The sequence below is a fragment of the Genypterus blacodes genome, unplaced genomic scaffold (genome assembly GCF_046128005.1).
Source record: "Genypterus blacodes isolate CSIRO-AG114 ecotype Tasmania unplaced genomic scaffold, CSIRO-AGI_Gbla_v1 ptg000070l_1, whole genome shotgun sequence".
Classification (NCBI taxonomy): Eukaryota; Metazoa; Chordata; class Actinopteri; order Ophidiiformes; family Ophidiidae; genus Genypterus; species Genypterus blacodes.
In genome coordinates, this window is record NW_027466880.1 from 151580 (window position 1) to 178830 (window position 27251).

At 41.1% G+C, this 27251-nt stretch overlaps 2 protein-coding genes and 5 non-coding genes across 7 annotated transcripts; 1 reads left to right on the forward strand and 6 right to left on the reverse strand.

Moving 5' to 3' along the window:
* Nucleotides 1-182: 182 nt before the first annotated feature.
* Nucleotides 183-8964, reverse strand: vamp3 (vesicle-associated membrane protein 3 (cellubrevin)). Its single transcript, XM_076156702.1, has 5 exons — nucleotides 8868-8964; nucleotides 4584-4656; nucleotides 2337-2495; nucleotides 2200-2251; nucleotides 183-1824 (listed from the first exon to the last, which is right to left on the reverse strand). Coding segments are annotated over exons 1-5 (303 nt in total). The 5' UTR covers nucleotides 8870-8964; the 3' UTR covers nucleotides 183-1807.
* Nucleotides 8965-12777: 3813 nt separating this feature from the next.
* On the reverse strand, nucleotides 12778-12850 carry trnar-acg (transfer RNA arginine (anticodon ACG)). The gene has a single exon. It is a non-coding gene; the product is annotated as a tRNA-Arg (tRNA).
* A 343-nt stretch (nucleotides 12851-13193) lies between these two features.
* On the reverse strand, nucleotides 13194-13266 carry trnar-acg (transfer RNA arginine (anticodon ACG)). The gene has a single exon. It is a non-coding gene; the product is annotated as a tRNA-Arg (tRNA).
* A 405-nt stretch (nucleotides 13267-13671) lies between these two features.
* On the forward strand, nucleotides 13672-24044 carry ccdc3b (coiled-coil domain containing 3b). The gene is made up of 3 exons (XM_076156773.1): nucleotides 13672-14365; nucleotides 18945-19119; nucleotides 22405-24044. The coding sequence occupies exons 1-3, from the start codon at nucleotides 14001-14003 to the stop codon at nucleotides 22696-22698; spliced, it is 834 nt and encodes a 277-aa protein (XP_076012888.1). The 5' UTR covers nucleotides 13672-14000; the 3' UTR covers nucleotides 22699-24044.
* Nucleotides 14518-14590, reverse strand: trnar-acg (transfer RNA arginine (anticodon ACG)). The gene has a single exon. It is a non-coding gene; the product is annotated as a tRNA-Arg (tRNA).
* trnar-acg (transfer RNA arginine (anticodon ACG)) lies at nucleotides 14907-14979 on the reverse strand. Its single transcript has one exon. It is a non-coding gene; the product is annotated as a tRNA-Arg (tRNA).
* On the reverse strand, nucleotides 17168-17240 carry trnar-acg (transfer RNA arginine (anticodon ACG)). Its single transcript has one exon. It is a non-coding gene; the product is annotated as a tRNA-Arg (tRNA).
* Nucleotides 24045-27251: the final 3207 nt, after the last annotated feature.

Genomic DNA, 27251 nt, shown 5'->3' on the forward strand with positions numbered 1-27251 from the left:
TGTTTCATTCATTCATCTTGGTGTCATACAGTTTAGTGAGGGTCAGCTGATTTGCCCAGTAATGTGGACAATCAGAGGAATTTGTTCTTACATTAGCTTGGAGAAACTAAGGGTCTGACCAATCAGTATCAATCTGGAATCAGTAACACAGGAAAGAAAAAAAACACACAGATTGTTCCCAGAAGTTAAATCTGTTTTATTCAGGAAAAATGCATTTAAGGTCAAAGAGTAGAATTGCACTCATTTCCAAAAACACTGGGGAAGTACACATGGCAAGGCTGAGAAGTTACCAGGTCTCACATCTCTGGCACAGACAGGAGAAGATGATGACATTGCCATACATCTGTGAGCGTATGGCCTGTGAGAGCCATCGGCATGGCTGTTGAAAATGCTGCACAGAGTACTTACATTCTTGCTACATCTACTATACATATAAACTACAAAGGTGTCTAGCTGGAAAGGATCCATATTTGACTTAAGGTCCATTTCATTCATTTAACCAATCTAGTGAGTGTTTAATGCACTAAAAGCAGATAAGCACAATCACTGCACACATTGAAAACTACTGGGAAAACAGTTCTGCAAGAAATCAAAGAAAATGTGAAATACAGGACTGAATTCATGTATACAGACAAAATAATCCCCAAAGTGTGTGTCTTAAAAACAAGTGTAATGTTTAATAAGCTTGAAGCAAAAGTAGGGCATGCAATCATCCAGTGTTGGTATAGTGTATCACACACTGACACTGCCTTGTGTTGTTCTCCATAGACACACACATAAACAGAAAATATACTACACTACCGGTTTACTGTTAATAACAAAGCTAATGTGAAAGAGGGGCGTAAAACCTCTCTGAGTGAAACCAAATTAAAACAGTGTTATGCAAGAGGGACTTACGGGATAAATACAGCAATCAAGATGAAAAATCTCTGCTGACCCGTGTGTGTGTGGGCGGTCAGAGCATTTAGAGGCACTCCTGTTGGACTGGCAGGTTCAATAACAGTTGGCTTTTCCACCATGTTGAGGCATCTGTGCTAAGCTATAAATGACCTTTTAAGACCTGAATATTCTCACAAACGCTTAATTTGTGGCACTTGCTCTATAACTTTGGACAGATTGTAAGGCTCTGTCTCAATTCTTGGCACAATTGGATTTGAATATCAGGCAACATTTTTTTATCCAAACCATAAATGAAAAGTAAAAGAGTGTATGTAAGTGTTGGAAGAGGTTGGCAATTGTTTGCTATGTGAGGGGTTACAGTTACAATGGAGATCAACACACAAGTCACATCACAAAGGCACTTGTCATAGGCTGGCAAAACAAAATAAATGGCCATCATTAATAAAATAACAAGAGAAATATAAATTGAGGAGCGTTTACATCAACAGTCTTCAGTTCTAGTCCTGAGGCCAGAATGTGTGTGTATAATCTTTGTCTTTCAGTCATCTTATCCATTATTCTTTAGTTTATCTTAGGTAGGCGTAGAGTCTTAATTGGATAATACTTTGGTGGAGTTCAATGATGCCTAACCCAGGAGTGCGGTTTTACGAATTATTTCTGTATGACAAGGTATTTGTTTGTTTATGTGACATGGAAAGTAAGCGCGCACACACACACACACAATCACACACAAATACAGGACCAGGAATGAAGAGCCCAACAAGAAGGGACAGTTACTGTGGTGCTCAGTAGGTTGCAACCATGTGAATTCCTCCTCCAAGACATTAACTATGCACTTTGCTCCGCACCTCTCCTTCATCGTTTTCCTCCACTCCTCTTCCTATGGTCGGTGCTGTGTTTGCCTCATTTACGAGTTACACCAAACTGAGAATGAAGAAGAAGCAATTTATTTTACCAGAAATAATTTCTAATGGGAAAGTCTGTAACCAAGTATTAACATATCGATGCATAAATCTATACTGGATCTATAACTAAGGTCTACCACAAATCTATGTGTACTGTTTAAGTTTGCAGAGTAAAAATCTAAACAAAACAAAAAATCCTTTTACAGGTCTCAATCCAGATTAAATATAAATAACTATCTTTAGACTGTGGCCGTGTGCATAAATTCCATAAATACTATTTTCAGTATTTAGTAGTAAAACAGGAATAACAGTGAGCTGTTGTAACTGCAAACATACAATATGTCATGGAAAATGTAATTCTGATCTAAAAACTTAATTAAGACTATATACTTACTAATAATGATGACCAGGATGATCACTATGACAGCTATCAGGATGGCCCACATCTGCGTGAAAACAACAGTTAGGTCAGTCAAGGTTTCATTTGAAACGGATAGAATGTGTCTGGAGGACCCATCTCTGTCTAGGCACCTTGCAGTTCTTCCACCAGTACTTCCTTTTCAGCTTAGCAGCACTGGTCTCGAACTGGGACGCTCCAGCCTGCAGCGCATCTGCTCGGTCATCCAGTTCAGACAGCTTTGAGTCACGTTCCAGGACCTTGTCTACATTAACTCGCATAATATCCACCACCTACACACAAAACACAACAGAACAATGCACTTCTGTGTTTAATGGCATCACTTTCAAGCTCCTACTCGAGGGTAAATGATCTCAATGTTGACAATTTAGTTTTGTTGCAACTGAAACACTCCCTCTTGATGTATTGCAGAAGAGAGACAAAACGTTTTCAAATAATTAGATCTGTTAATTTTTTTTTCTTTAAATTTAAAATAAACTCAGTTATCTAAACCATCAGGAAGACAAGATAAGATAAGTGTTTTATCCCAAGGGAAATTACTGTGCAACAGTTACAGTACAGTGGAGCAGTACAGTGGAGAATGAAACAAAGAATCACCTCTAGTGCAAAAAAAAAAAAAGGAAAGAGATTCTTCATCTTACTAAATATTTCACCAGTTCACGTGTGCACACAGACACACTTATGGGCGCACACATATTACTCATTTGTTCCACTGATCCACAAACCCAAATACTGCACACCCTCAGTGACGAGCGGCAGGGTGTAGTGTGCAGGTCCATGAGGGCCTTACATAACTAAAAAGACAGTGATTACATAAACTACTGGTAGCCAATTGGAAGCTTTGTGTGACAAGCTACAGTTAAAGTCCAGTGTAGGAGGAGTTACCACTGAGGGCGCACAGTGGTGGGGATTAGAGAGCGTAGGAGGAGCAAGAGTTGACTGCCATTTCATACCTAGTTGACTCACTGAAATCACGTTTCCTGAATGCGCTTTCTAAAAGGTCAGAAATGGCTTTCTGTGAATGCAGTCCGATACTGATACAACTGTTATGTGCATAAGACAGCTACAGTTGCAATAGGGCTGCAGCTAACAATTATTTTTTTAACGATTAATCTACAGATTATCTTTTCGATTAGTCGATTAATCTATAGATTATATTTAAACAATATAGCAAGTATTTCCCCCAAAATAAATATCAAATGTATCTCATTAATATTTCAATATTTTCTGCAATCATCTTCTCTTGAAAACAAGTCAGTTTGCGTTTCCGCATGTCTGCCGGCAAAGAGCCGCGTGTTTGCAACCCATCTCCTAGTGTATCATACTTGGTGGGTGGGGACACAAAGTGCTGCCGCCTTGACAACGTGCGCCGCGATGCTTTCCCTTTAGACCGTGGGCGACTTTTTCTTCCACCTGGCGCAGCCATCTTAAGTCATTATGACGTGTTGGCGCACGGTCATGCAAACCGACGTATTTTTGTGGTCAGGTAGTCAGTTTACGTCGATGCGTCACCCCAGCCCTAGATTCAGGGTTATCTAACTATACTGTGCAGGGCTCTGCAGGAGGCATGATGCTACAGGGAGTTGATAGAGGAAAATTATATATGGCGAAACAGTGGACCGCAATTTTTTGAAGTAGCTCATTTATAAGAATAACTCTATGAATATGAGTGTATAATTGAGGAAAATTAGGGTAGGATGAAACGGTGGACTGCATGTTTTGAAGTAGCTCGGTTATAAGAAAAACTATGAATGTGTGTGTATCATTGCAGGCAATACATTACAAATCTCTTTATGCATTCACAAGAGCACGAGATGAGCAAAACAGTTTGTTCTAGCAACACTGTGCCGACTCACAAGCAATGAGAACATATTACTGTGTAACTGGATTACACAAACTAACAATAGAAAGAGTCAGTCATGAAGCTGGATACACTATAGAGGGAGTACAGAATACACATTAGTCTCGAGCCTTTTTTAAAGTATTGGTTGTCACTCGCAGACTGCACTGAATCTCAATTGATTAAACACTAAACTTAACAAGATTTCATAGCCCAGTCTGTTACAGCTGTCCGTCTCCACAACACTGGCACCTAAGAAAAACAGTCAGTCTGTTGAGCCTCATGCAGACTGATGGTGCTGTTGACTGCACAGGGACGCAACAAGTGGACAGACAGGCTATATCTGTGGGCTCAATGCTGGAGGCTGGAGACTTCTCTTCCTACACAAATTACTCTTTTAGTGGTTGTATACAGAGTTTTGTATGTCTAGACTGAAACCCCAATGTAAACCAAGTGTGTTTTGTGGTTAGTTGCTATTGTTCCAGGTGTGACTTTGTGGTTAATGTGATTTGTACCATACCTCATCGACCTGAGCCTGAGTCTGCTGCAAGCGACGGTTGCCTGATGCCGCACCAGAGGCTTCTGGGGCTGACCTGGAGGGAAGAGGGGAATTCATGTTGAACATCAGACTCATAAATCACTGAAGGAACTGATGAACACATATGACCACATAACCATTAGTTTAAAGCAGCAGTTCAGCTAATATTAAAAACACAGTTAAATGGTAACCTTGATCAGTTTACATTTTCTGCAGTCTTGTGGCTACAAAATATTCTTAGCATTACTTTATAGTTTATATTTATCCAACGGTAAATGCTCTTTCTTTTTATCACGCACAAATGTTTATCGCTATTTTCTTTTTCTCTCACACTGTGGTATGTTTACCATTCTATGTTAATGTGATTGTCTGTCTGGTTAGGTTTGATACCAACTGAAAACAATGTGCAGACAGACAGTGAAACAGATGAAATGATGAAAAGTGTGCATTCTGGACAAGTGATGAAGCACTCTAGCTCATTTCAAACACGAAGCATGCTAATCAATACTGATGCTTGTTTTTTCCATGATGACTTGGACAGATTGTTCTCAACAGGGACATAAATATCAAGCATTAGATCATAGATTTACTATCAACATCGACATTCAGCCCGAAAGACCTGTTTCCTTTGGCTAGCTACTGCCTCCCACTGACTTAAAGCAGTACTGCAATGGAAGAACCAAAATCACTGGAGAAAGATTAACAGAGACCCAGTGGATGAGTCAAATGTGTTTAAGAAGGATTAAGAGATGCAATCTAAAAGGGATTAATCTGATCTTGCTTGGTAATGAAGATAGTAGAGCTTGAGATGGACCCCTCCTTACTATTACACATTAAGGTGCATAGCAAGCATGTTCACAGCAACTCAAATGCAAACATACAAAGGGCAGAATACTCTCACCTGGTGTTCAGATATGTGAGGGTACACAATAAGCTACGTATTAAGCTAGAAAAAGCAAGTGCAGGGTGGTCTAACTGATTTGGATTTCTGATTTTAAAAGACTAAACGTAAGGCCACTCAAATATAAAATGGCAACAAAATGATCAGGGACACTACTGGTGAAGAAGAGCAGAGACACATCAGCAGACAGCCGTCTCTTCACAGGCTGGTGCCGACTAGATCTGCTGTGTGTCAACTCTCAGCTCACATGAGGTTGACACCTACACCAAACTACACAGACACCGACATATCAACCAAGTATGTGTACAGTGTGTGTGTGTGTGTGTGTGTGTGTGTGTGTGTGTGTGTGTGTGTGTGTGTGTGTGTGTGTGTGTGTGTGTGTGTGTGTGTGCGCACACTGTTAACAGTGCCAACCCCTCACTATCCCCCTCCCCCTTATTTGTCGCGGATAGCCCAGCTAAGAGGCCAGGTCTTAGTTTCCACAGTAGACCTTTGAGAATAAAATAACAGGCTATGATATTTGTGCATGTGCAACTGCCTATAACAGCCAGTACTGAAAATAATACATGAAAAATCCAACAGTGTAACGAGCTGAGCAAACAGACCTATTTATCCAGTGGAAACAGCAGATTGCTCATCCAGAAACTGAAAGCCACAGTTGCCACACAGCGAAGTGGCACACTGCATTTCCCTGACTGTACTGACTTCCCATTTTAAGTATGGCAAACATCTAGTAATGAGAGAACAGCTAACTTAAAACTCTCATTTGGTCTGTAAATATCACATATGCAACACGTCTGTATTCAAGAAACAAACACGGGAAAACTTGGACTCAAGTGGTTGGTGAGGCCAAGCTGCTTCATTTCCTTCCTTAATCCATGACGTTCATCCTTTCAACAGCAAGGTTCTAAACCCCCACACCAGAGTGCTTAGGTAGTCCAAAATATAAAATGTTGAGTTGCAGAAAACCCTGACGGCTGGTTTATTCAGAGTTATTTAGATTTAAACTACTCCTTATAATATTCAACTATTTTTCAGCACACCGGTCACTACAATAAAAACAAGATGTAAAACTAAGCATGCTTCACCTTTAATGTCTTCTTTATCATAACTTGCAGCATTAAGTACGTATTATTCATGTTCATGACGTGGCCTCTGGTTAACATGTGACAATTTTGGCTAAGAACTGAGCATTACGTAATTGGAATGGTGGCAACTAGACTCAGAATTACTATGGCAATGTATCACAAACTCTGAAAAAGTGTTACAGGTACATCTGGAAAGATCAAGAGAAATGTACCATTTTGAATGATTCCAAATCTTGATGAAACAGTAAAGGCTCAATAATTCACCCAACATCTTAAGACTGTATGCATTCGATTTTTTTTTTTACTTTCCTTTAAAAATGTATTACATGGTTCAATCTATGAATCAGAAAATGTGTCAATTTCACTATGAATACAGAAGAAGTCAGGACAACTGCATGAGCAATTGCATTAGGATAACATTAGCTAATTTTTCACAAACTCGGTTCATGAATGGATCCTTGTGATTCTTGCATGTCATAAATCCATTCTCCATGCCACAACTGTGACTAAATACCACACTATAAGCCACAACATCCCTCATCATAAACACAAGTGCGTCTCAATTAATGCATGGAGATGGTGGAAGGTAATTTTTTCCAGTAATTCAATTCAAAGAGCGAAACTCTCATGTATTATAGATTCATTACACACAGAGTGAACTACTTCAAGCCTTTCTGTTTTAATTTTTATGATTGTGGCTTACAGCTCATGAAAACCCTAAATTCAGACTCTCAGAAAATTCGAATATTGTGAATCCTGTAAAAACTGTACCTATGAGATCATCGCATCAACGTCACTGATGCCATCCTGGACTCTGACTCCTTGTACCTCATATTGCCTATTTTACCTTAACAACAACAACAACAACAATAATAATAATACAACTTTCTTTCCTTCTCTCTATCCTCCCCCCTCTTTCTGTATAAAAAACGATCTCCAAAATGTCTGTGCAGTGTCATGTCAAATGTTTGCTTCAATAAAAAAATAAACCAGAAAATATTGTGAAAAAGTGAAATATTGTAGCCTCACCATGTCACACTCTAATCAGCTCATTAACTCAAATCACCTGCTGAGGTTTCCTGAGCCTTTAAATTGTCTCTTAGTCTGCGACACAATCATGGGGAAGATGACTCAATTCTAATTCATTAAGAAGTAATTCTTCCCTTTCATAATTGTAATGTTATATATTATAAAAGATAAAATAAATTACAACTACCCTAATTACTGTCTACCCTTGGTTCTTGTTGTTTCTGGCTTTTTAAAAATCTATTGCTTCTTGTCATGTGTTGGTCTTTATGGGCATGTATACTCTCTTATAACTTAAGATATAAGTTTATTATCCCGAGGGAAATTACTGTGCAATAGTTACAGTACAGTGCAGAATGAAACTAGAACGAGAAATCACCAACTTACATTATTCTGGTTTTTATTGACTTATATTTAATATTCGACCATTGCTGGTTACTGCAGTATATACTATTATATTGAACAATTTGCTACGCACTTTTATTGTGATGTCATTCTGGCTTTAAGTTACAGTGTATTCGTGTAAATCGATTACTGGTAGTGTTATTCATGCATGATGCATGAATAACGAAAATATGCAGACCCCATCTGTGAGGCTCAATCTCCAACGACACGTTTACAATATACAGTATGTTTACAGTAAGTAGTTAATGTATATGATTTATTATCAATTTAATCCAAACCCACATATCTGCGCTTCTGTTGACAAACATCCCAGACACGCCATTTCCTGTTTTGAGCCAACACGTCGAGCCTACCAAATGTCGTGAATGTCGTCATTGTTGATGAATAATATGTTACTATAACATTAATAATACTGATATCCACCAATTAAATATAATATCTTATTCTGATTAATTAACCGCTGTAACTAAACATTAACCCAGAAACGGTTGAGACGCAAAGTAATGGCATACATTTTGTTTTAAGACTTGCAATGTTTTGGTCACGAACAACGTTCAACAAGCCTATCATTTACTATATATTTATTTAGTTATTACTTATTGCTTACTTCGGCAATGTAACTAACTAAACGGTGTGTTGTGTAAAGTAAGCGGGCCAGTTTTATAGAATCTGTAAAAACTAACGCACTAGCAAGCACTTGTTGCATGCTAACAAAGTTTGGGCGTTCCTTTTTTTCCACTGATCCTGTTTAAAATACCCAGAATAACTGGTAATTTAGAGAAGTTAAACCAGACGTAGTTACATTTGGCTCTGAAACAACTTTTGGTATAATGTTAACCAACTTACATGGTGAAATGAAAGGGTCTTCACGGTGTCCAGCGGAGTGTCTTGTTTGCAAGCTAAGAGCTAGTTTAGCTAATGGTGCCAAGTCGTAACAGTTCCTGTAGTATACACTATGGTGGCTTCAATTGCTATTGAGAATGTCGGATTTATGCCTATTATGACTGCCCTCTGAGGGCCAGGCCGTCGGAAACAACGCAGTCGAAACACATAGATTATTCAAACACGAAAAGCAGGCTTAAAGTCGGTTTATATTAGTCTTAGTACTAACAATTTGCTTATTATGTCTACAATAGAACACGATTCTGTTGCGCATCATATAGGATTGGATTTCAATTTAATCATCTATTTTCCGAGGGACTCTTGAAGGCAGCATTAAAGACACAGTAGCCGCATTGCTGGCCAACCACTATGCCCACTGTGAAATCGATAGTTATCGACACATATATTTTTATATAACACGAAAGGAACAAAATACTTGAGTTGTGGCAAGATGTAACGCCAGTCACGGAAATTGAAAAGTATAACCGTATTATTTTCACCCTACATTCGTTATCCAGCTCAGGATCAGGTCAGTAGCTATGGGGGAGGAACCGCCGACCCTCAAAGCCCGTGATCAGCATGTGACACGGGAACAAGAAATATTAGGTCGTGTAATTTAAAAGTTAAGAGGAAGAAACATGTGAATTGACATAATTGTAGTGAAAAGATGACATTTTAAGAAATGGCAAGTTTAACATTTCACTTTTACAAGTTCAAAATATTTGGAAGCTGTGTGTGTGTGTTTGCGTGTGTGTGCTTCTATGGGCTGACTTGAAGAGTAAAAAGAATGATAAAATCAGAGTCAGAGATAATGATGCTCTCTGTCTCAAAACTAAATCTGCTAATTACATGAATCACTGTTTAAAAGCGATAATGTATATGACATACTGTAAGTGGTGTTGGTTTCCTCTTAAGGTCAGTGAGATGTTTTCATTATTCTGTGGTTGAGAAAAGTCCTTTAGTGGTTTAGAAAAGCATACGAAACAGCTACATTTGAAAACAACCTAAATCAAAGTGAGCAAATGCACTTGCAATATGCTTTTACTGGAATTTTATTTTATTGAAAGCTCCCTGTAAATGTTTTATAAGTCCATAATCAACATGTTCATGTAAGCTTCATGATGAGACAAACATATTATTCATGCTTTTAATACGTTTTGAACAAAATAATGATGTACTTTTTAAACTCGAGAAAATTAGAACATATACTTGAATATTTTATAAAAAAATAAACAATATGGTCACGTATGAGCAGACGAAGAAGAACCATGAGCTTACAACATATCAAGATACAGATTTTTCTATTTCCTAATGGGTATGCTACTGGATTAATTATTAAGGAGGACAAATAAAATTTGAGGTAACAAATGTTCAACTGATCATTTTAACTTTATAATTTTATAATGCAAAGGTTACATGTTATCCAAAGTATTGGGGAAAACATTAGGGGAAATTGTCTAAACAAATAACTCTTAAACATACAGTTAGTTTAAGGTATACAGTATATCTTTGTTTTCCACTGAAAGACAATCAAACACGTTAATCTGCACGCGATGCTTGGGGATCCTTGCTTAACTTCCCTACACCCAACAACAACATCCTCTCGTGTTCTCGCTCTTGGCTACATCCCAGATCCTCCATCCGCCATAGCTTCACTTCCTGGACTCTGCTACAGCAACACAAACAGGTCAAGTCAAGTCAGGTTCATGTGTGATCTGATCTATTTTCCAAATTTCTCATTATGATCTTAAGATTTACCACAACACCTTTAACTTACATAGTTCACTTCTTTTCCCGCACCCATGTTATACAGCAGACTGGATCTCTCCTCCTGCAAATGAGTTGTCCAATATGTTTAATTGTTTAATCAAATCTTATTCACCTTTGATACAAAATAGGCTCCTGTAAGTATGCCCTCCAAATGAAGTCTTCATAGAATAAAATGGTTTTCTGCCAAAGTCGATGGAAGATATCCCTAAATGTCCAACACTGTGAGGGTAATTCTAGTTGATAATGTTCCTCATCTCTGTTGGCTTTCATGCTGGTCATCTGATATTTGCTGCAGGTGCACTAAGTAACAAAGTCGGGGTTAATGGCCTGACTTTACTCTGTCTTCAGATTGCAAGCCTGGTATGTAGGAGCACAGTGATGGTAAACGCCTCACTGACTTGCTTGATAATGTTACACTTTATCCTTTCTGAACAGAGAAGTGCTTCTCAGCTCTAAGTCCATGCACTTACGCAGGTTTGTCTGGATGTGCTCCTTGTTCATGTTGCTGAGTTTCACAAGGATACAATCTCTCTCTCTGTGCAGGGACCCAGTTGCCCAAACAGGCTCCTTGCCCAATTTGAAATGAAACCTAAGTGCTGACACTGGCTATAGTTACTGACATTTACACTTGTTTTGAAAAATGAGAACATACAGAGAGGAATTCTCTGTGGACACAATTTTATGAGGAAACACTGTAAAACCAAACATTTAATATCACTTATTAGATGAGTTTTTGTAGAATGATGCATGAGGTAATAACAACCGGAATATAACATTAAGGAAGTCGATACAGGTGAAAATCAGTCCAAATTAACTACAAAACTTTTATTATTATATAATGTTGTTTCTTGCTGGCCAAAAAGTAAACACGATGCTCAGTTCGATTTTCAGGATTTATTTATATTACTCATAATATGGAATCTATGACCAATGCATTAAGTTCAGAGTTTGTGATTGTTTTTGAGGACATTTCGGACACAGGCACTGACTTCAAAGAGCAGCAGCAGAACTTACGTAGCCCAAATCTTCCATCAGCTCGTCTGCCTCACTGGTCTCTGTACTGCATTCTCCAGGAAAACACTCAGATGAACGTTTCTCTCTCATTTTTCGAAGGAAGTCAACTGCTGTGGATTTTCTCAGCAGTGCTATTAAATCCGAATCAGAAGAGCTTTATTGAGAAATAGGTTTTCACTTAAAAGGAATTTGTTTTGGTAGTTGGTGCATTCAACATAATAAGAGCAAAAAAAGAGTAAATCTATAAATGAAACATACACCATCAACAAACGACACAAATAATTTCACATTTTATAGTTGGTATTGTTGTTTTCATAATTTCTAATTATGTCCAAAGGCTGACTTACCGCCCTCACAGATGTAGGTGATCATGAGCATCACAACAAGAAATGTTGTTGTTGTTGCAGCCATATCCTGAAGCAGTCTGGCTCTCTCACAGACTTGAGTGCTGGGCACCTCGCAGCTCCTGGTGTTTTTGTCTTACCTGAGAAATCTCCACGCCCACCACCATCTCAACAGTATTCCCTAGCGGACATTGGGAAGGGAAGGCATTGGACTGACAAATGGGGAGGGAGCAGCTGTGCGTAGACTACACACTCACACACACTTGCTCAAGTAATACAGACCTGTGAAATAAAAGCTTGATTCATCCCTGAGTTTCCTCAGAACTGTCATACCACATTTTGAAGTTCATACAGTTGGGAATAATGGAAAGTAGAATAGAATCCATCCGGCATCCATTTAGCAATCACACGGTTTTAATCAAAATAATTACATCTCAGTGTGGGTTTCCCAATCCTGGTAATTGATTTAAAGCATAAAAATAATTCCACATAGAACTTCGAACTTGGTGAAACTGCCACAGTTTCACAGTGAGGAAAACATTTGTTTCACAATTTCCCCCCATCACTATTGAAGCATCAGTTTTATTAATTGTGTGTATTTCAAGTTGTGAAATGAATTATGGTAGTTTAAAGACACATGTTAATGTTGTGTGAATGTTATAATTTAGTAGAATATGTCAACATACTGACCCGCGCATGCTCGGAAGGTGACGATGACTTCTTGATTTGATAAACAAACGAAAGATCGAACCAGCCAGGAGTCGAACCTGGAATCTTCTGATCCGTAGTCAGACGCGTTATCCATTGCGCCACTGGTCCATACTTTGGACGGTCACGTGGTCCTATATGACGGCAGCCAGGTGGCGCTCTAACAGAAAAATATTTTGTTCCATAGGCTTTTCGTGTCCGGAGCATCTCTCACCGGGAAACATCAGCGTTACTCTCATCTATACTGTATATCATGGGCGTGGAGGAATATGATCCTTTTCGGAACTGAGGGCTCAACGTGGTGGCTTGTTTCCACATGTTTTCAGATACACGCTTCGCTTCAGAAACTGTTTACGTGTTTCGTTCAAAAAAAAAAAAGGCGATGAGCAGTAGAACGTCCAGATTGTATAACGAAGTTTTGCAACGTTCAGCATGTTATGGAGGAGACAAAAGTCGAGCTAGCCAGGAGTCGAACCTAGAATCTTCTGATCCGTAGTCAGACGCGTTATCCATTGCGCCACTAGCCCTACGAGTGACATGAGTGGACACGGTGGAATTTGAAGGTGTACATGATAGTGTACAACGATTGTCTATTGGCTATTTGTTTACTTTATTCTCGGATTGTTGGGTTGCGGTACACAATCTGGAAGAACAGTTTTTAAACATTGCGGAAGTTAAACTACCAACGTTTTTAAAAAGAGAAATAAATACTCACCGACCGCGGTACCCATATATTGTCACTAGAGGGCGCCAATGACCTGTAAAACTTTTCACACTCACTTTAAACTTATAACAGTTCATTGCACAAACTTACTCGTTGCATTGGCGCCATTTAATCTCACACCCACGGATTCTGGACGTGTTACAGTTGACTCACACACATACACACACACCTGATGTACGATAGGACTTTACTTAACTTAGCCCCTGCTGGTCTCCTCTAAGTACAGCTGCAAGGTGAAGTCAACGAGGGGGATGCTGCTGCTGGATGGAGGAGTGGATGGGCTGATCCACTCACTGGTCGCAGGCAGTGAAGTGAGCGGAGCAGGGGAGGAGAAACGGCTGAGATCAGAGAGGTGACACCATCTGCTCAGGCCCACTGCTTTATTTTCAATTGTCTCAGCGCGAACATCAGTGGAGTCCGTGTTTGGGTAGCAACATGTGCATGGAGTAAAAAAAAACAACCCGCGCAGCACTTTGGTGACTCTTCGTGCATCCACCCATCAACGCCACACTAGCCGGAGTCTTGCATCATTGTATCATGTGGATTATTATTACTATGGTCTTGGTTCTGGCAGTGGCCGGCCCCGATGCTTGCTCGGGGTGCCAGCTGCCCCACGACTGGAGGCCGCAGACAGAAGCGTGCCGAGCCGAGCTGGCGGAGATCATAGTGTTCGCCAAGGTGCTGGCACTGCACAAGGAGTCGTACAGTGTATACAACTACCTGCCGTGGCAGCACGACACCGACCTGCTCTTCTCCGCCGAGATCGAGCTGCTGTGCGACCAGGCGTGGGGCAGCATGCTGGAGGTGCCCGCCGGCTCCAGGTTCAATGTCTCCGGGCTGGGTTACTTCCCCTGCTTCTCCTACAGTGTCACCAAGGACAACAGCTATTACTTCTTTCTGAGGTGAGACACATACAGTATATCTCATAGAATGAACGATGAGTCAAAATGCCCGTGAACACTTGTGGAAGAAGCCTCAGGTGGTTACAATAGTTCAGTAGTGTGTACATACAAGTATTTATCATTGAAAATCACTCAACTCAGAAGCTAAAGCTCGAGCCAGCCAGGAGTCGAACCTAGAATCTTCTGATCCGTAGTCAGACGCGTTATCCATTGCGCCACTGGCCCATATATAGAGTTTACATGGGCACTGATTGAGAGCGCGCTAGCTTAATCGGCGTGGATATTGTTAACGTTCTCATTTACGTGCGACAACAAAGATATTCTGGTTGACAGACAAACAAAATGTGAGTGCATCAGAGAAATGAGTGGATAGGATTGAGATCAGGCATCATCTGGTTCTTATTTTGTGGTGAGGCAGAAATGAGGACAACTGCCTCCCGTGGAACCTCACAGAGCTGGGATGAGCATATGGTAACACTGTAACGTCCACGATAACCTCTCTTTACGATGAAGACCATGAGCGAATGCACAAACTAAAGGACGAGCCAGCCAGGAGTCGAACCTGGAATCTTCTGATCCGTAGTCAGACGCGTTATCCATTGCGCCACTGGCCCATGCATTGTGCACGTGAAGTCCACCAAAAAATCGAGATAAGCCATAATCAGCACACGTGGAGGGAGTTAATCGCGATATATCAGCTTATCAACCATTTGCTTTATTCTTTACACATAACAATCACCCGAAAGACACTTAAGACCAATTTGATTTGACGATTTGTGAAGAGAATAAAGTGATAAAGTGATTGTGACTGCAGGGTTGGGTGGGGTTCTTGGTGGGATGTCTTCTCTTTGCTTTCTTTTCTGTTTCTCTCTTTTCTCTTTCTCTCTTATCCCAACCTATGATGCGATTGGTACTAGCCTACATTGCTGTTTGACATCATCCTGTAAAAACTGCATTTACCCTACGACATCATTGCAATTCTAATCTACTTGTACTCTACCTCAGGGTCTACATATAAAGTTAACAACAACAATAGTACTGATAAAACAACCTTCCTTCCTTTTCTCTATCTCTCTCTCTCTTTCCCCTCTTTCTATATAAAAATTATCAAAAAAAAGTGATAAAGTGAGAGAAGGGGCTTTGATCTGTCTCCTACTCTCTCAGTTTAACGCAGCCTGATGTCATGACCCTATACTGTATCTGTCTAACTCGCCTGATCTTAGAGCCTTTGTGTGTGTGTGTGTGTGTGGGTCAGTGTCAAGATTTGCTCCCTATAGTTTGATCCATAGACAGTGAGGATCAGCCAGCTTCAGGTCTGTCCAGAGGGAAAGCTGTCAGGGGAGGAGGAGGTGATTCTTGGAGGATCCCCATCATTACGCATTATGAAAACATTCACTCCCAAAAGCGGAGCACTTGCACCATCGCATATTCTCTCCTGATGAGTAACTCTGCATGTGACAGCACAGATTTCAGGAGAGTAAAATATTCAGCAGCTTGGCAAAGTTTCCACTCAAATTAAAACAATGTGGCAGGTTAATACTTAGATGTCTTTGTTTTGGACAGAAACATACTCAGGAAACCTCTGTTGCATTCCAGCCAACGTAATTACAGAGCCAGACACTTCCCAACAGCTTGAAGGTAAATGCTCAAAGAACTTTTACTCCGGGGAGCTCACATCAAACCAGCAGTCCACAGGACCACCCTTTGTTGGCTCAACACTGCAGAAATATACCCGCATGCTGTTTGATGAAGGGGACATGTGCGGACAGGCCTAACCGAGATTTCTCCCTCATTCTGGTGTTTCTCTCAAACAGATGAAGAGGTAGATATTCAGAGGGGCCTTTCAAAAGCATTCCTAAGCATTCTCAACGTTAGATGTTGGCTGGCACCCATGAGGGTTTGCAGCAGGGCCAACGACAATAGGGGTTTATAGTGTGCAACACGTGCATGCATGCATGCAACCAACACACAAATGTGAGCGGTGTGTGTGTGGGAAAACAAGTAAGGATGATTGAACCACTTTCAATTAATGGCCACTGTAGAGTTTATATTGCTGTCCCCTGCTGTGATGATGAAAACATCTGGACCTTTATCCCTGTAATCAGCTTGGCGACCACCATCAGAAATGTCCTGAAGTCACAACGGGGATCTGTTAAATTGCAGACATGATGATACTGTAATTTGGAAGCAGTGATTACCTCTTAAAACTAATGCAATGATCTTTTGTTTGTGTTCACCAGGGAGGTAAGGGAGAGTGAATACCCAAGTGTTTACCCTTGTTTTCCTCAGGAGAGAGCCGGAGTTGAAGTGTAGTTCAAAAAGGGAATTCGATAATCTAGGTATGGAAAATTCTGATCGGGCTACCAAAGGAGTTATGCGACATGGTGAAGCTTCAGGTGCTCTGTGATTAAATCTGCTTTCTGCTTGCTAATTAGACCAGAAAGCTGCACCAGGTTTAGTTCTTAAACAGAGAATTGGCAAGAAAGTGAGTCAGACCTCCCTAGAGTGGCTCACAAATTGTAAGAAACCGCAGAGAGATTTATTTCTGTATGGTTTTATTTAGTGTTGTTGATTTCTGATCATCTTAGCTAATTTGGATGATTAACCCAATTCATATGTTGCCTTGTGTCTTATCCAAAGATATATTCCTTAATTACAAAGTTGTGTTCTATGACAATCTGCTTATGTGGATCTCACAGTGTCTGATCTCTGTGTTGGCATCCCAGCAGCACTTTTGTTTTGTTCCATTTTGTTTAATGGAAGAAAGACCTTGGATGTGACAACGATGAACAAACTAAATGCCGAGCCAGCCAGGAGTCGAACCTAGAATCTTCTGATCCGTAGTCAGACGCGTTATCCATTGCGCCACTGGCCCCATATGAGAGGATGCATTGGTCATCTTGAAATTTTGCAGCATCTGCATTGGGTGCTTTTTATTTAATCACATATTTTTAAATTTGCATATCCAAATAGTAGTAGTGGTATACATGATGGAACCACAATGATGTCACAGTTGACACACACAAGTACTTAATGTTAATGCTGCTTCATGTACAAACTGAGGCTGGGGGGTGAAGGGTCAGGCTAAGGTGAAGGGGGTGAAATATCAGGGGAGCGAGTTGGCATCTACCTTCCTCAGCCTGTATTCACTCACAGCAGCTCTACACAGCCTTCTGCAGGGGAAAGAGACAGGCAGCAGCTTGACAGTTTCATAGAAGGCCAAAGTCTCATCTTATCTTGTGAAAAATACAGGGAGTGATGAAAAGGCACACAGGCACTGCAGCATGTAGGAGTACGCCAAAGCTGAATATTTCTCAATCGGAGTCTCCGATCTACTGGACATTTGCCATTTCCTGTTACAAAAACCCCCGACACCAGCATCCCAGCCTAAAATAACCGTTTTATCAATCATACGTCGCCGGGCCAGGACCAATAAGAGGTTAGTGTGCAGGGAAAAACGCAAGCAGGGATCTCCCTCTGGACCTTTAAATGAGACAGATTGAGTGTTTGGGTCTGCTTAGTCCATATGTTTGCTGGAAAAATATGAGTCTATAGCTCACTGCTGCGACTCTTGTCGAAGGAAAAGTGATCTGAAACCCAAACAAAGGGACAAAAAACGGACATGCTGTAGTTTGTACTGCGAGGCGTTGACACTCTCCCTCCCTGAGTAGCCCAAAACAAAGTGGTGTTATGTGTACCGATAATGTGTACAGTGCTTCCTGTCATTAGTCTTGTGTTCTGCTTGGTTCATTGGGTTCTTTTAGGTTGTTTTACTGTTATTGTAGAGTTTGGAGTCCAGTCTACTGAAGCCCCACTGACCTCCTGGCCACTGTGCTTACATCTGACATCTGACCTCATTTGATGAAGCAAAACAATCAGTCTGCTTAGTCTCTCAAGATCCCAAACACACACACACACACTCTCACACACACCCACACACACATGGTCTCTGATAGACTGGGACAGCCAGACTTTTTGATGTCCCTCGAGGGACACTTAGATAGGATCCAGATGTATGGAAAACATGCCGTTCCATTGCTTCCTCTTTCACACACTTCAACATCACAGGAGTGGATATGAAACATGCACAATAAACCCCTTTTTGGTGGTAATTTGCTTGCTTGACTTGTCCACATAATGGTTTAATTTGCATATAAATACAGTCTGTAAACAATTCTTCGTGACCATGTGCATATTCACCAAACTTCAAGTGACTTTTGTTTTTAAAGTGCTCTGGAAAATATCCTGCCCAATCTGCAGGGACTCCCTATAGTGAGATGTAGCAGACCACTCAGAAATAACATGGAATATGTCAGGAATGTCATATCTTTTCCAGTTATTCTCTTGTGATACTGTTGCTGTTGAAATATGTCCATTTGCTTCAATTTTATTTTGATGTTACTGCTGAAATTCACCCGTTTCTCAGATAAGCGACTGGCGTATCGCTCAGAGGCACGCGGTATTTGAGTGTCTGCACCCACATCTGTGCTTTTACACTCTAGCACAACTCCACATGTTTATTTTCGCCTTTGTTCGCAACTGTGTCAACACAATTCTTTCCCTTTTTCCTGCCATGTAGGATGGACGAGAACTACAACATCATCCCTCATGGAGTGAACTTCCAGGACCCCATCTTCCCCGACACTGCGGACAACCACCGCATGTTTTCCAGCCTTTTCCAGTTCTCCAACTGCACGCCGGGCACTCAGGTCCACAGCTTCTCCCCTGAGTGGGAGGCTCAGGAGGACAGCAGGGTAACTACTGCAGCTCATTACAGGCACCAAAGCACACAGGGCAGAAGCGTTGGGAGTTGTGTGTTTGAGTTAGTGAAGCGACTGTCTGTTTGCAGCAGATTCATGTCGGCTGCACACATGCGTTGAGGGAAAGAGTGCAACCAACCGCTGACATCCCAATAGCCTGAAGTGTTGTGGCACACACAAAAGGATTCAGCGGAACATTCTGTGGTCTTCAAAGGAAGTCTATGGAGAGCTTTGTGAGTCGAATTTGCTCTGAATGGGAAACCAAACACACATTTCCTGAGGTTTGACCAGACAAAGAAGTCAGTGTGTTTAAGGAAAAATCCACTTAAAAGCAGTTTAAAGCACAGCTAATGACAATCCGTTTTGTTTGTGATGGAATATTGGGGTAATTCATGTGCCATTAAAACAGACCAGATGAAAAAGTGTTGAAATACTTAAAGAAGGCAGTAAAAGGCATTCGCTTTAGCTGTCAGGCAATCAGGGTAAAAGCAGGAGAAATGGTTTTCACTAATCTTTAACAATCAATTAAGAAGAAAACCATCATGGAGAAGGCAGAGACGTGGCTTTAGCTTTATCACCGGACAAGCTCAGTTTTCCTCCCTCCTTCCCTCCCATCATACACAAGCAGCAGTCGGGGCCTCTGGGGAATATGAACAGGCATCTTCTTTACTCTTAAACACAAAATAAGTCATGGAATGCAGTGTATCAGACATAACAGAATGAGGATAATAGCGGAAAATGATCCAAAGGTTAGATTTCCTTCAGGAACATCAAAAGGAAATCTGAGCCTAAAAACATTTGAAAAACTAAAATAAAGCGCTTCTTGCTTTTGGATTTTGTCGCTGTGATTTGTCTGCAGTTCATCTCAAAGGGCACGAGTCAGCATGTAAATCGTTACCAGTCACACACCGCTGCTTTATCCCCTTTAATGAATCTGAAACTGTGACATAATCCCTCCGATTTACATCAGTCCCGTCTGTCTGTTTCTCATTTGCCGACTGCTCCAAAAAGCAAAACTGTAATGGTGAGGAGAATCTAAACATGGTTTGAATTTCCATAAATGCCCGAGTTTCTGGTCAGCTCTGATTGTAATTACGGAGCTACACTTAGCTATCAGTGCTGCTTTCTTACGTCATTCCGTTGATTAGATTTCCTCTTAACAAAACAAAGCCAGAATTAGTTTTTGCAGATACGGAGCAAAGCATTGTTTTTACATTAAACAGCTCAGAACTGAGTCATGTGTCATACACTTCACTTAATCGAATTATTGGCTTTGAATGACTCGCGGTGATCTCACGAAATTCAACAGCCATGAAAACAGTTTGTTGTGTCTCAGCATAGAGACACTTTAACTCTGCAGAAGTAGTCATATGTTAAACTCTATCTGTTTGTATGTTTGTTTGATTTGAACTGCATTACTCAAAAGTTATGATTATGATGTCACTAGTTTGAAGGGCGGGGTGACGTGACCCACCGGGGAAGTGACCCAGCGTGTGACCGGTTAAAGTCTGATATGGATCTGGATCCATGGGAAAGATCCAAGAATTATAAAAAAAGATTGATTAACGTTGTGAGTTTAGGTGTTTTTCCAATGTTTTCAATGAAAAACTGCTGTAAAGTAAAAAAAAAGAGGTCTGACATATGGAGAGAAATATAAATGATCTCGAAATTTCGCTGTCTGACCTGAAAAAGTGTGTCCAGAAAGTTTTTAAGGCCATTTGAAGTCAATAGGTACAGATTTTCTAGGAACTTTTTTCATTAACATGCAAACAGTATTTGTGTACTATATCTTTAACAGTTACAGTCATAGAACCAGAAAAATATTACTTCTTAAGTTAAGCTTAAGCACACTTTGTTTCTAATCAATGCTTTCCATGATAAAAATGTGTTTCAAAATGTTTTTCCCCATGTTGCTATGGCGTTTGGGGCGACACTACCAACGATAGAAGGCATCACACACACTATCACACACCCTACATAAGCATCCATACTACAGGTGTCATATTCAGAATAATTGCGCATCTTGATAAAGGTCCAGCTCCTACACGAGGTACAAGAAATCGCACGTCCTTCCGTTTACGATTACCGGCGACTCTACCGTGCCTGTGTATTATATAACCCTTAATTTGCAGTGTTGATGTGACATTGTACAAACAACAAAAAGCTTATCATTAACCAAAGACATCTGCCACTCTGAGGCAGCGTTACATTGTCTCTCTGTGAGAGGGAGAGGTGATCAGATCTCAGTCTCGGCTCCAGACTGTTTCAAGGGCAATTACCTAAGTATTTGTCCACACAGGAGCTTAGTCTGCAAAGACATTGTGGACGTGGAAATAGGAACCTACTGTAGGTGTCTTGGGTTTGTCTGAACGTCATACTCGGGTGCCCAGCCTGGATGTGCCACTTTGCACCCTTTGCTTTAGATAACCCGATCTCTCCGCTCCTCAACGTCTACCTTTGGATTCTAAAGTTGCAGCTACAGAAATCCCTTTGGACATAAGTAAGAGCACATGGGGGAAAAATACACAGCTAATATTTCAGCAAGTAATGTACAAACCAGCGATGTTGGGCCGGCAGCCGACGGCACATTTTTAACATTTCCTCAAAACCCTCAGCGGTGGTTATCTGATGGTGGGGAATTTACATCGGTGTTTGACTCTGTCCCATGTGGAAGCATTAGGGCCTGCAGAGGAAATCCATACTCAGGCACACAGGCATGACTTTAAAAGCAGCTGGGCCTCATTTTTTCACCTTTGCAGAGTTTGGAGACTTTGGTCTTGCAGGCATGTTGGGTTTCACCTCACGGTCGTGTCCCGCTGTGGCAGAGAACATGTGGCGCATGTGTTTCATCTCCCTGCTGAAGCTGTGACGATGGCATAAATCACACACACAGGCACTTTTTCAGTTAGTCAGCTAATCAATAAAACATGCGTGTGACTAATTTCATCTGTTTACCGCGTCACTTATGAAGCTTATGTGCTGTGATTAACTCTGACTTGTATTTTTGCCTCCTCCATCTGATTTTCAGGCTACAACTAACTAAGACAAAAGCAGTTGAATAGTTAGACACAAACAGTGGAATATGCTGAGAGACATATGAGCTCCTGGCACTGCTTGTCAGACCAAAGAACATTCCAGAAGCTTATCCAGAGGCAGTTTGGTTCCGCTTGCGATCAAAAATAGTTTAAATTAATCTCAAAATAGCTGATTCATAATATCTCCCAGTCCCTCTTAATCCTATATCACGTTCTCGTCTGTTTCTCCACCGTCTCTCTGCAGTTACTGTGCTCCACGGTGCAGAAGGCTCTGTTCGAGGAGGAGGAGAGGGTGAGGACGCTCTCTCAGAAGGTGCGCTCCTTGGAGAAAGCGAACGGCCACCTGCGAGACAAAGTGAAGACCATGAAACGTCTGCTACGCCAGGCCCAGCGGGGGACAATCAAGGAGCAGCAGACGCTCAGCCTCAAACAGCTGTACGACTCAGACACGGCCCAAGCCCACCCAGACCAAGACACCACCCAGGACCAGAAGAGCCCCCCTCTCAAAAACACCCTCTCGAAAAAGGTAAAGAATTAGAATTCTTGTTCCCGATGAGGCGTTAGTAAAAGAGCAGATAAGGAGAGGAAAATAGATGGATGGATGGATTTATAGATGGATGGACGGTTACTGCAGCAACAGCTAGTAGTGCAGGTTTAATATGGAATTATCAATTTTGATGTATCGTTTGATTTCACTGCGATCCACTATCGCTTTACACCACAAATCCAGCCTGTGGAAACTACAGCAGGAATGCTTTTGTGGTCGTGGAGGGACGCAACAGAAAGTAACAAGAAGTAACCATGATGTCATTTTCTTTATGCGCCGCCCAGTACAGCCACAAAAGCCTGTATGCAGTCGTTTTACTCGCCGCATGTTGCAATATTGTATGGAACTAACTGTAGTATTGATTTTATGAACCTACACTAAAATAGTCAAACATATCCTGTCGTGAATCTCAAAGAACGTTGACCTGGTGTCCATTTTGTGTCCTTAACTGTCTCTTCCAATCCGTTCACACTAACTGTTGCTGTCCCCTTTCCCAACCTTTGACCCCTGTGTATAATTCAGTGTCAACATTCTGCAGTTGTTAAATTTGTCCAAACACGACTCGATGAGTGAGTGAATAGAAGCAGACGGAGCTCATGGCTGGCAGATGGAGCCCTGCAACAAAAGTTAGAAAAAAGAGATGTGAACAATGTTTAAAGACATTAAAAATTCAGCATCAGTTATGAGATATTTTTTTCCTGTGCTGGACACACACATTGTATGAATATTAGCATTTAGTTGTGTTTCTTTCAGAGTTACTATCGCTAAAATGTTCACAAACACCAAACTATATCTGCATTTCTATACTGTCCATTTAATGAAAAGGCACTTTTAGCTTGTTGATACCAAATTTAACTTCAAGTGCAATGTGTGAAATATTGATCGCATGTTATGAAATGGAGTCGTGAAGTCGATTTAAGTTTAAAAAATGTTATATCAGGTGGAATAAATCAGGTTATGGATTCAAGTGTCAAGGGTCAAGCGATGTCGCTGGATGTCACATCTCGTTCGCGGGCCCCTAAATTCTTCTCTACCATTCCTGAGTGAAGCAATTACGCAATTTGAAGCGGTCCAGCTGTTTTTGATTGCCCCGTTTAATCTTTATACCCAGGAAACCCGATCCCAAAAAATGTAGCGATGCTTTAAAATTCAAGTTAGTCATTGAACAGGGTGCTGAGCATCCATGGTGCAGGATTTGGGTTTTTCTGTGTCAGAAATGAAAGTTTTGCTTTGATTTTAGTTTCTGTATTTGCTTTCGGTAAACACCTGGTTTGCTTTGGCCATAAGATAATCATGTGTGTAACACTATTTTAATAAATGAACTTTTTCTTAACTCACTTTGTGGTTGTTTTTGTTTTACATGAGTCTAATCTGACTGTAAAATGATTCTAATCTACACTGTTGGTTCTTCATACGTGGCGGAGAATTGGAACTTTTCCCATCTGTACAAATTTTGACCTTGTGCTGAATTGTTGAATGTTTAGGGATTTTTATTTGAGAACTATGGAGCTAAATTGTTTAGCAAGCTGCTCCTCGGTGACTCAGAAAGCAGAGCTCCTCTTTTCTCGTATGGCTTTATTTCTCTGATTTTCTTCAAACGTCACAAAGAGCTGTTGTCCTTCTGGGTTGTATAGAGTGTATCCATAAAGAGCACAGGAGCATTTCAGACGCAAAACCATCCCAGCAGACCAAATTTGCAATACAATTTCTCGGAGAACTGAACCAAATTTCTTCCACATGTTGGTGTCTCATGAAGCCGATGGAATGAGAGATGTTTGCAGGGCAGGAGAAGAAACAAAAATAGAGACCTTTCAAACATGTTTTATGTCAGTAACTAGAATCAATCCTCTGCTGTTTATGAGAACATTTACAAGCTTCTCTCCTTCTGCTTTTTTTAGTTTTTTTTGTTTTGACCTCTTCATCGGGGAGTGAGAGTGTTGCAGAGTGAACACCTCATCGTTCCTCCGCTGTTCTCCCAACTTCACTCTTTCTTCTCCCTGTGAAAGCTCTGCATCAGAAACTCTCGCCTGCAGCCAACTGTCAAGATCCCATGGACGCGTGCCAAAGATGATATACACACACACTGCTTTCTCAACATAAACCACTGTGCACAGTCAAGCTGGAAAACAGATGTCAGGCACAGCGGTGGTCCTTTCCAGAGGTTCTGCTTATCTGTAGGCAAGGTTTATTTACCTTGTTCATTTTAACGCTGTTGTTTTGGCCACTCTGCTTACATTTGTTGTATTGATAATACCCCAGAGCATCTTACCAGGTTAATACAGTATATCTTTGTTTATTCTTTTTCATCCACGCTGCTACACTGAGTCCTTTATCCTGCTTGTCAGTCAAGATGAAATCCAGCGTGAAGGCTGAAGCTTCCTGGCCCGCCCTAGGTTCCATTGTTTCTGTAGGTAATTACTCGACTCTGCAGGCAGACAGCCAGATTCCCCTTGTGTCTTGAATTAGTTATCCCTATTACATTAAAAAAAAGAAGATAAATGGAAGACGTGCAGTCAGCGACAGTCTGCATGACAGCATGGCTTTCCCGCACACTTTTAATAACATTCACATGCAGCGTCGTTAAAAGAATCGACGACGTGCACAATCTGCAAATCACATCTAAAGGCAGAAATGGCTGCGCTGCGATGCTGCATACCACCTTCCTCACAGCTCCGGTGTCCCCCGAGGAGCCCAGACTGCTCTGGCATGTTAACATTACCCAGCGCCTGTGCGATTGGGCTAGAAATGTTTTCTCATCATCTCTTTATGCTTGACCAGCTGTACTCTGGCAAGGGAAAAGGTGATTTTTCATTGTTGCCTGTCTACGTCTGTTTCAATAAGAGTGATTGATGCGTGTGTGTTTGCCCTTGGAGAAATCTGTTAGACTGAAACACTGTTCCAGTCTGACAAAAATCACTACACCATGCCTTTGGTCTTTGTGCTGTGCTGTGCTTTCAATCTTTAAACCTCCCAAAAAGGGAAAATAAATCACACGTACGCACCCGTGCGGTATGGTTGTAATAATAACCATATCATCAGTCGTGGCGTGCAGTAAGGCCTCGGTTTACCAGACTTTAATTATTCATTTCCACTCTTTTAACCGACCTTCGTCTGTCTGTCTTTCTTTCCCTTTTTCATTCCCTTCATCTGGTTAAAAGTAAGGTGTTGCTGTTTGCACGTTCACTAATAACCTCCTGTGTTTCCCCCCTCCTCATCCTCCTCTTTCCTTCCCCCCTTCCTCATCCTCCCTTCATCCTTCGCATGCAATTATTTCCCCCCCCCCCTCATCTGGGTTGCTGACGTCCAAAACAACGAGGCAGCAGGAATGTGTACTTCATGTGTTTGTTGTTTGCAGTCGAACTGTTTTTATCTGTCATGGTTTGGACTTTGGGGGAAGTAAGGCTTGCGTTTTCATATTTTCCATCCTGGATGTTTACAGTATTTCCAAATGATTGCACTCCACTCTGGACTGCATGTAAAGTTTTCCCATAGCTTTGGAAAAAAAAGAGGAGCAAATGTTGGAGCTCGAACCAGCAACTGAGACCAGCCTTTTGTGTATTGAGGTCGGATGTATATAAATGTTTTGGAAGTGTGAGACAGCGAATGAAGAGTCCAGTAGCAAGGCTCAAACGCTTTCTGGTGGGTTTTTTCAGACGGTCCCTTGTGGATTCCCTTTTTTTAAAACACGTTATCTTCCCTTCACAGTAAATTGAGCCATAACATCAGATTAACCACAGGAACTGAGGCAGATACTCAATAGCAGTGATATCTCTAAATCTCTAAATCTATTCTGCTCTGTGTGCATTTGCTGTTTGCCGTTCTGCAATGAGGTTTACTGAAATGGATCGGTTTGAAATTGCATTTCACAGGAGTCACAGGGCATGTTAGAGCAGATTTAATTTGCAGCTCCCTCGATCAAAACCACAGAACCAGAAGAGTGTCAAGTTCACGCTCGGCACACACACACACTCACACACACACGCACACGCACACGCACCAGCATCCTGTATGACAAGACAGATGAAATTATTCAAGCGTGAATGTTTCCCCCAAGGAATGTTGACAGATTAAATTTCAGATGCGACATGAGCGTGTGTGTGAGTTTGCTGTTCATTCTTCTATCAAATTAAACTGACAAATTGTGATGTGAAGTGTCTGTGTGCGTGTGCGTGTGTGGGGTGTGTGTGTGTGTGTGTCTCTGCTTGTTGCCTTTGGGTGTGAACCGAATGAAGGCAGATGCATTCATAAGACAATAACTGTCAAACCAAATAAACAAGTAGAAACCAGCCTAAAGTTCACACATACTGATCACTGGACCAGAATAAGTCCTAAACTTTCTCAGTTTGAAGAGTTTAGGGGCCAAGAGATGAAGAAAGCTGTGGATGAAGTTTTCTCCTTGGCAGGTTTACATGAATAAAGTGAAGTAAATTTGTAGTCTCTAGTATTTAAACCAGAGTAAAGTAAAATGAGGTGAACAGAAAAAGAACAAGAACCACAAACCTGGCAACCCAAAAGCTTCTCCTATTTTTGACTTATTGCTCATC

Bases quoted from the DNA above. Each gene is read 5' to 3' on its own strand.
- ccdc3b (XM_076156773.1), top strand. From the start codon at position 14,001: ATGTGGATTATTATTACTATGGTCTTGGTTCTGGCAGTGGCCGGCCCC. The intron at 14,366-18,944 runs GTGAGACACATA...CCTGCCATGTAG, and splicing joins AGCTATTACTTCTTTCTGAG to GATGGACGAGAACTACAACA. The intron at 19,120-22,404 runs GTAACTACTGCA...GTCTCTCTGCAG, and splicing joins AGGCTCAGGAGGACAGCAGG to TTACTGTGCTCCACGGTGCA.
- vamp3 (XM_076156702.1), bottom strand. The intron at 2,496-4,583 runs GTATGGTACAAA...TTTTGTGTGTAG, and splicing joins CTCAGGCTCAGGTCGATGAG to GTGGTGGATATTATGCGAGT. The intron at 2,252-2,336 runs GTGCCTAGACAG...GTTTTCACGCAG, and splicing joins ACTGGTGGAAGAACTGCAAG to ATGTGGGCCATCCTGATAGC.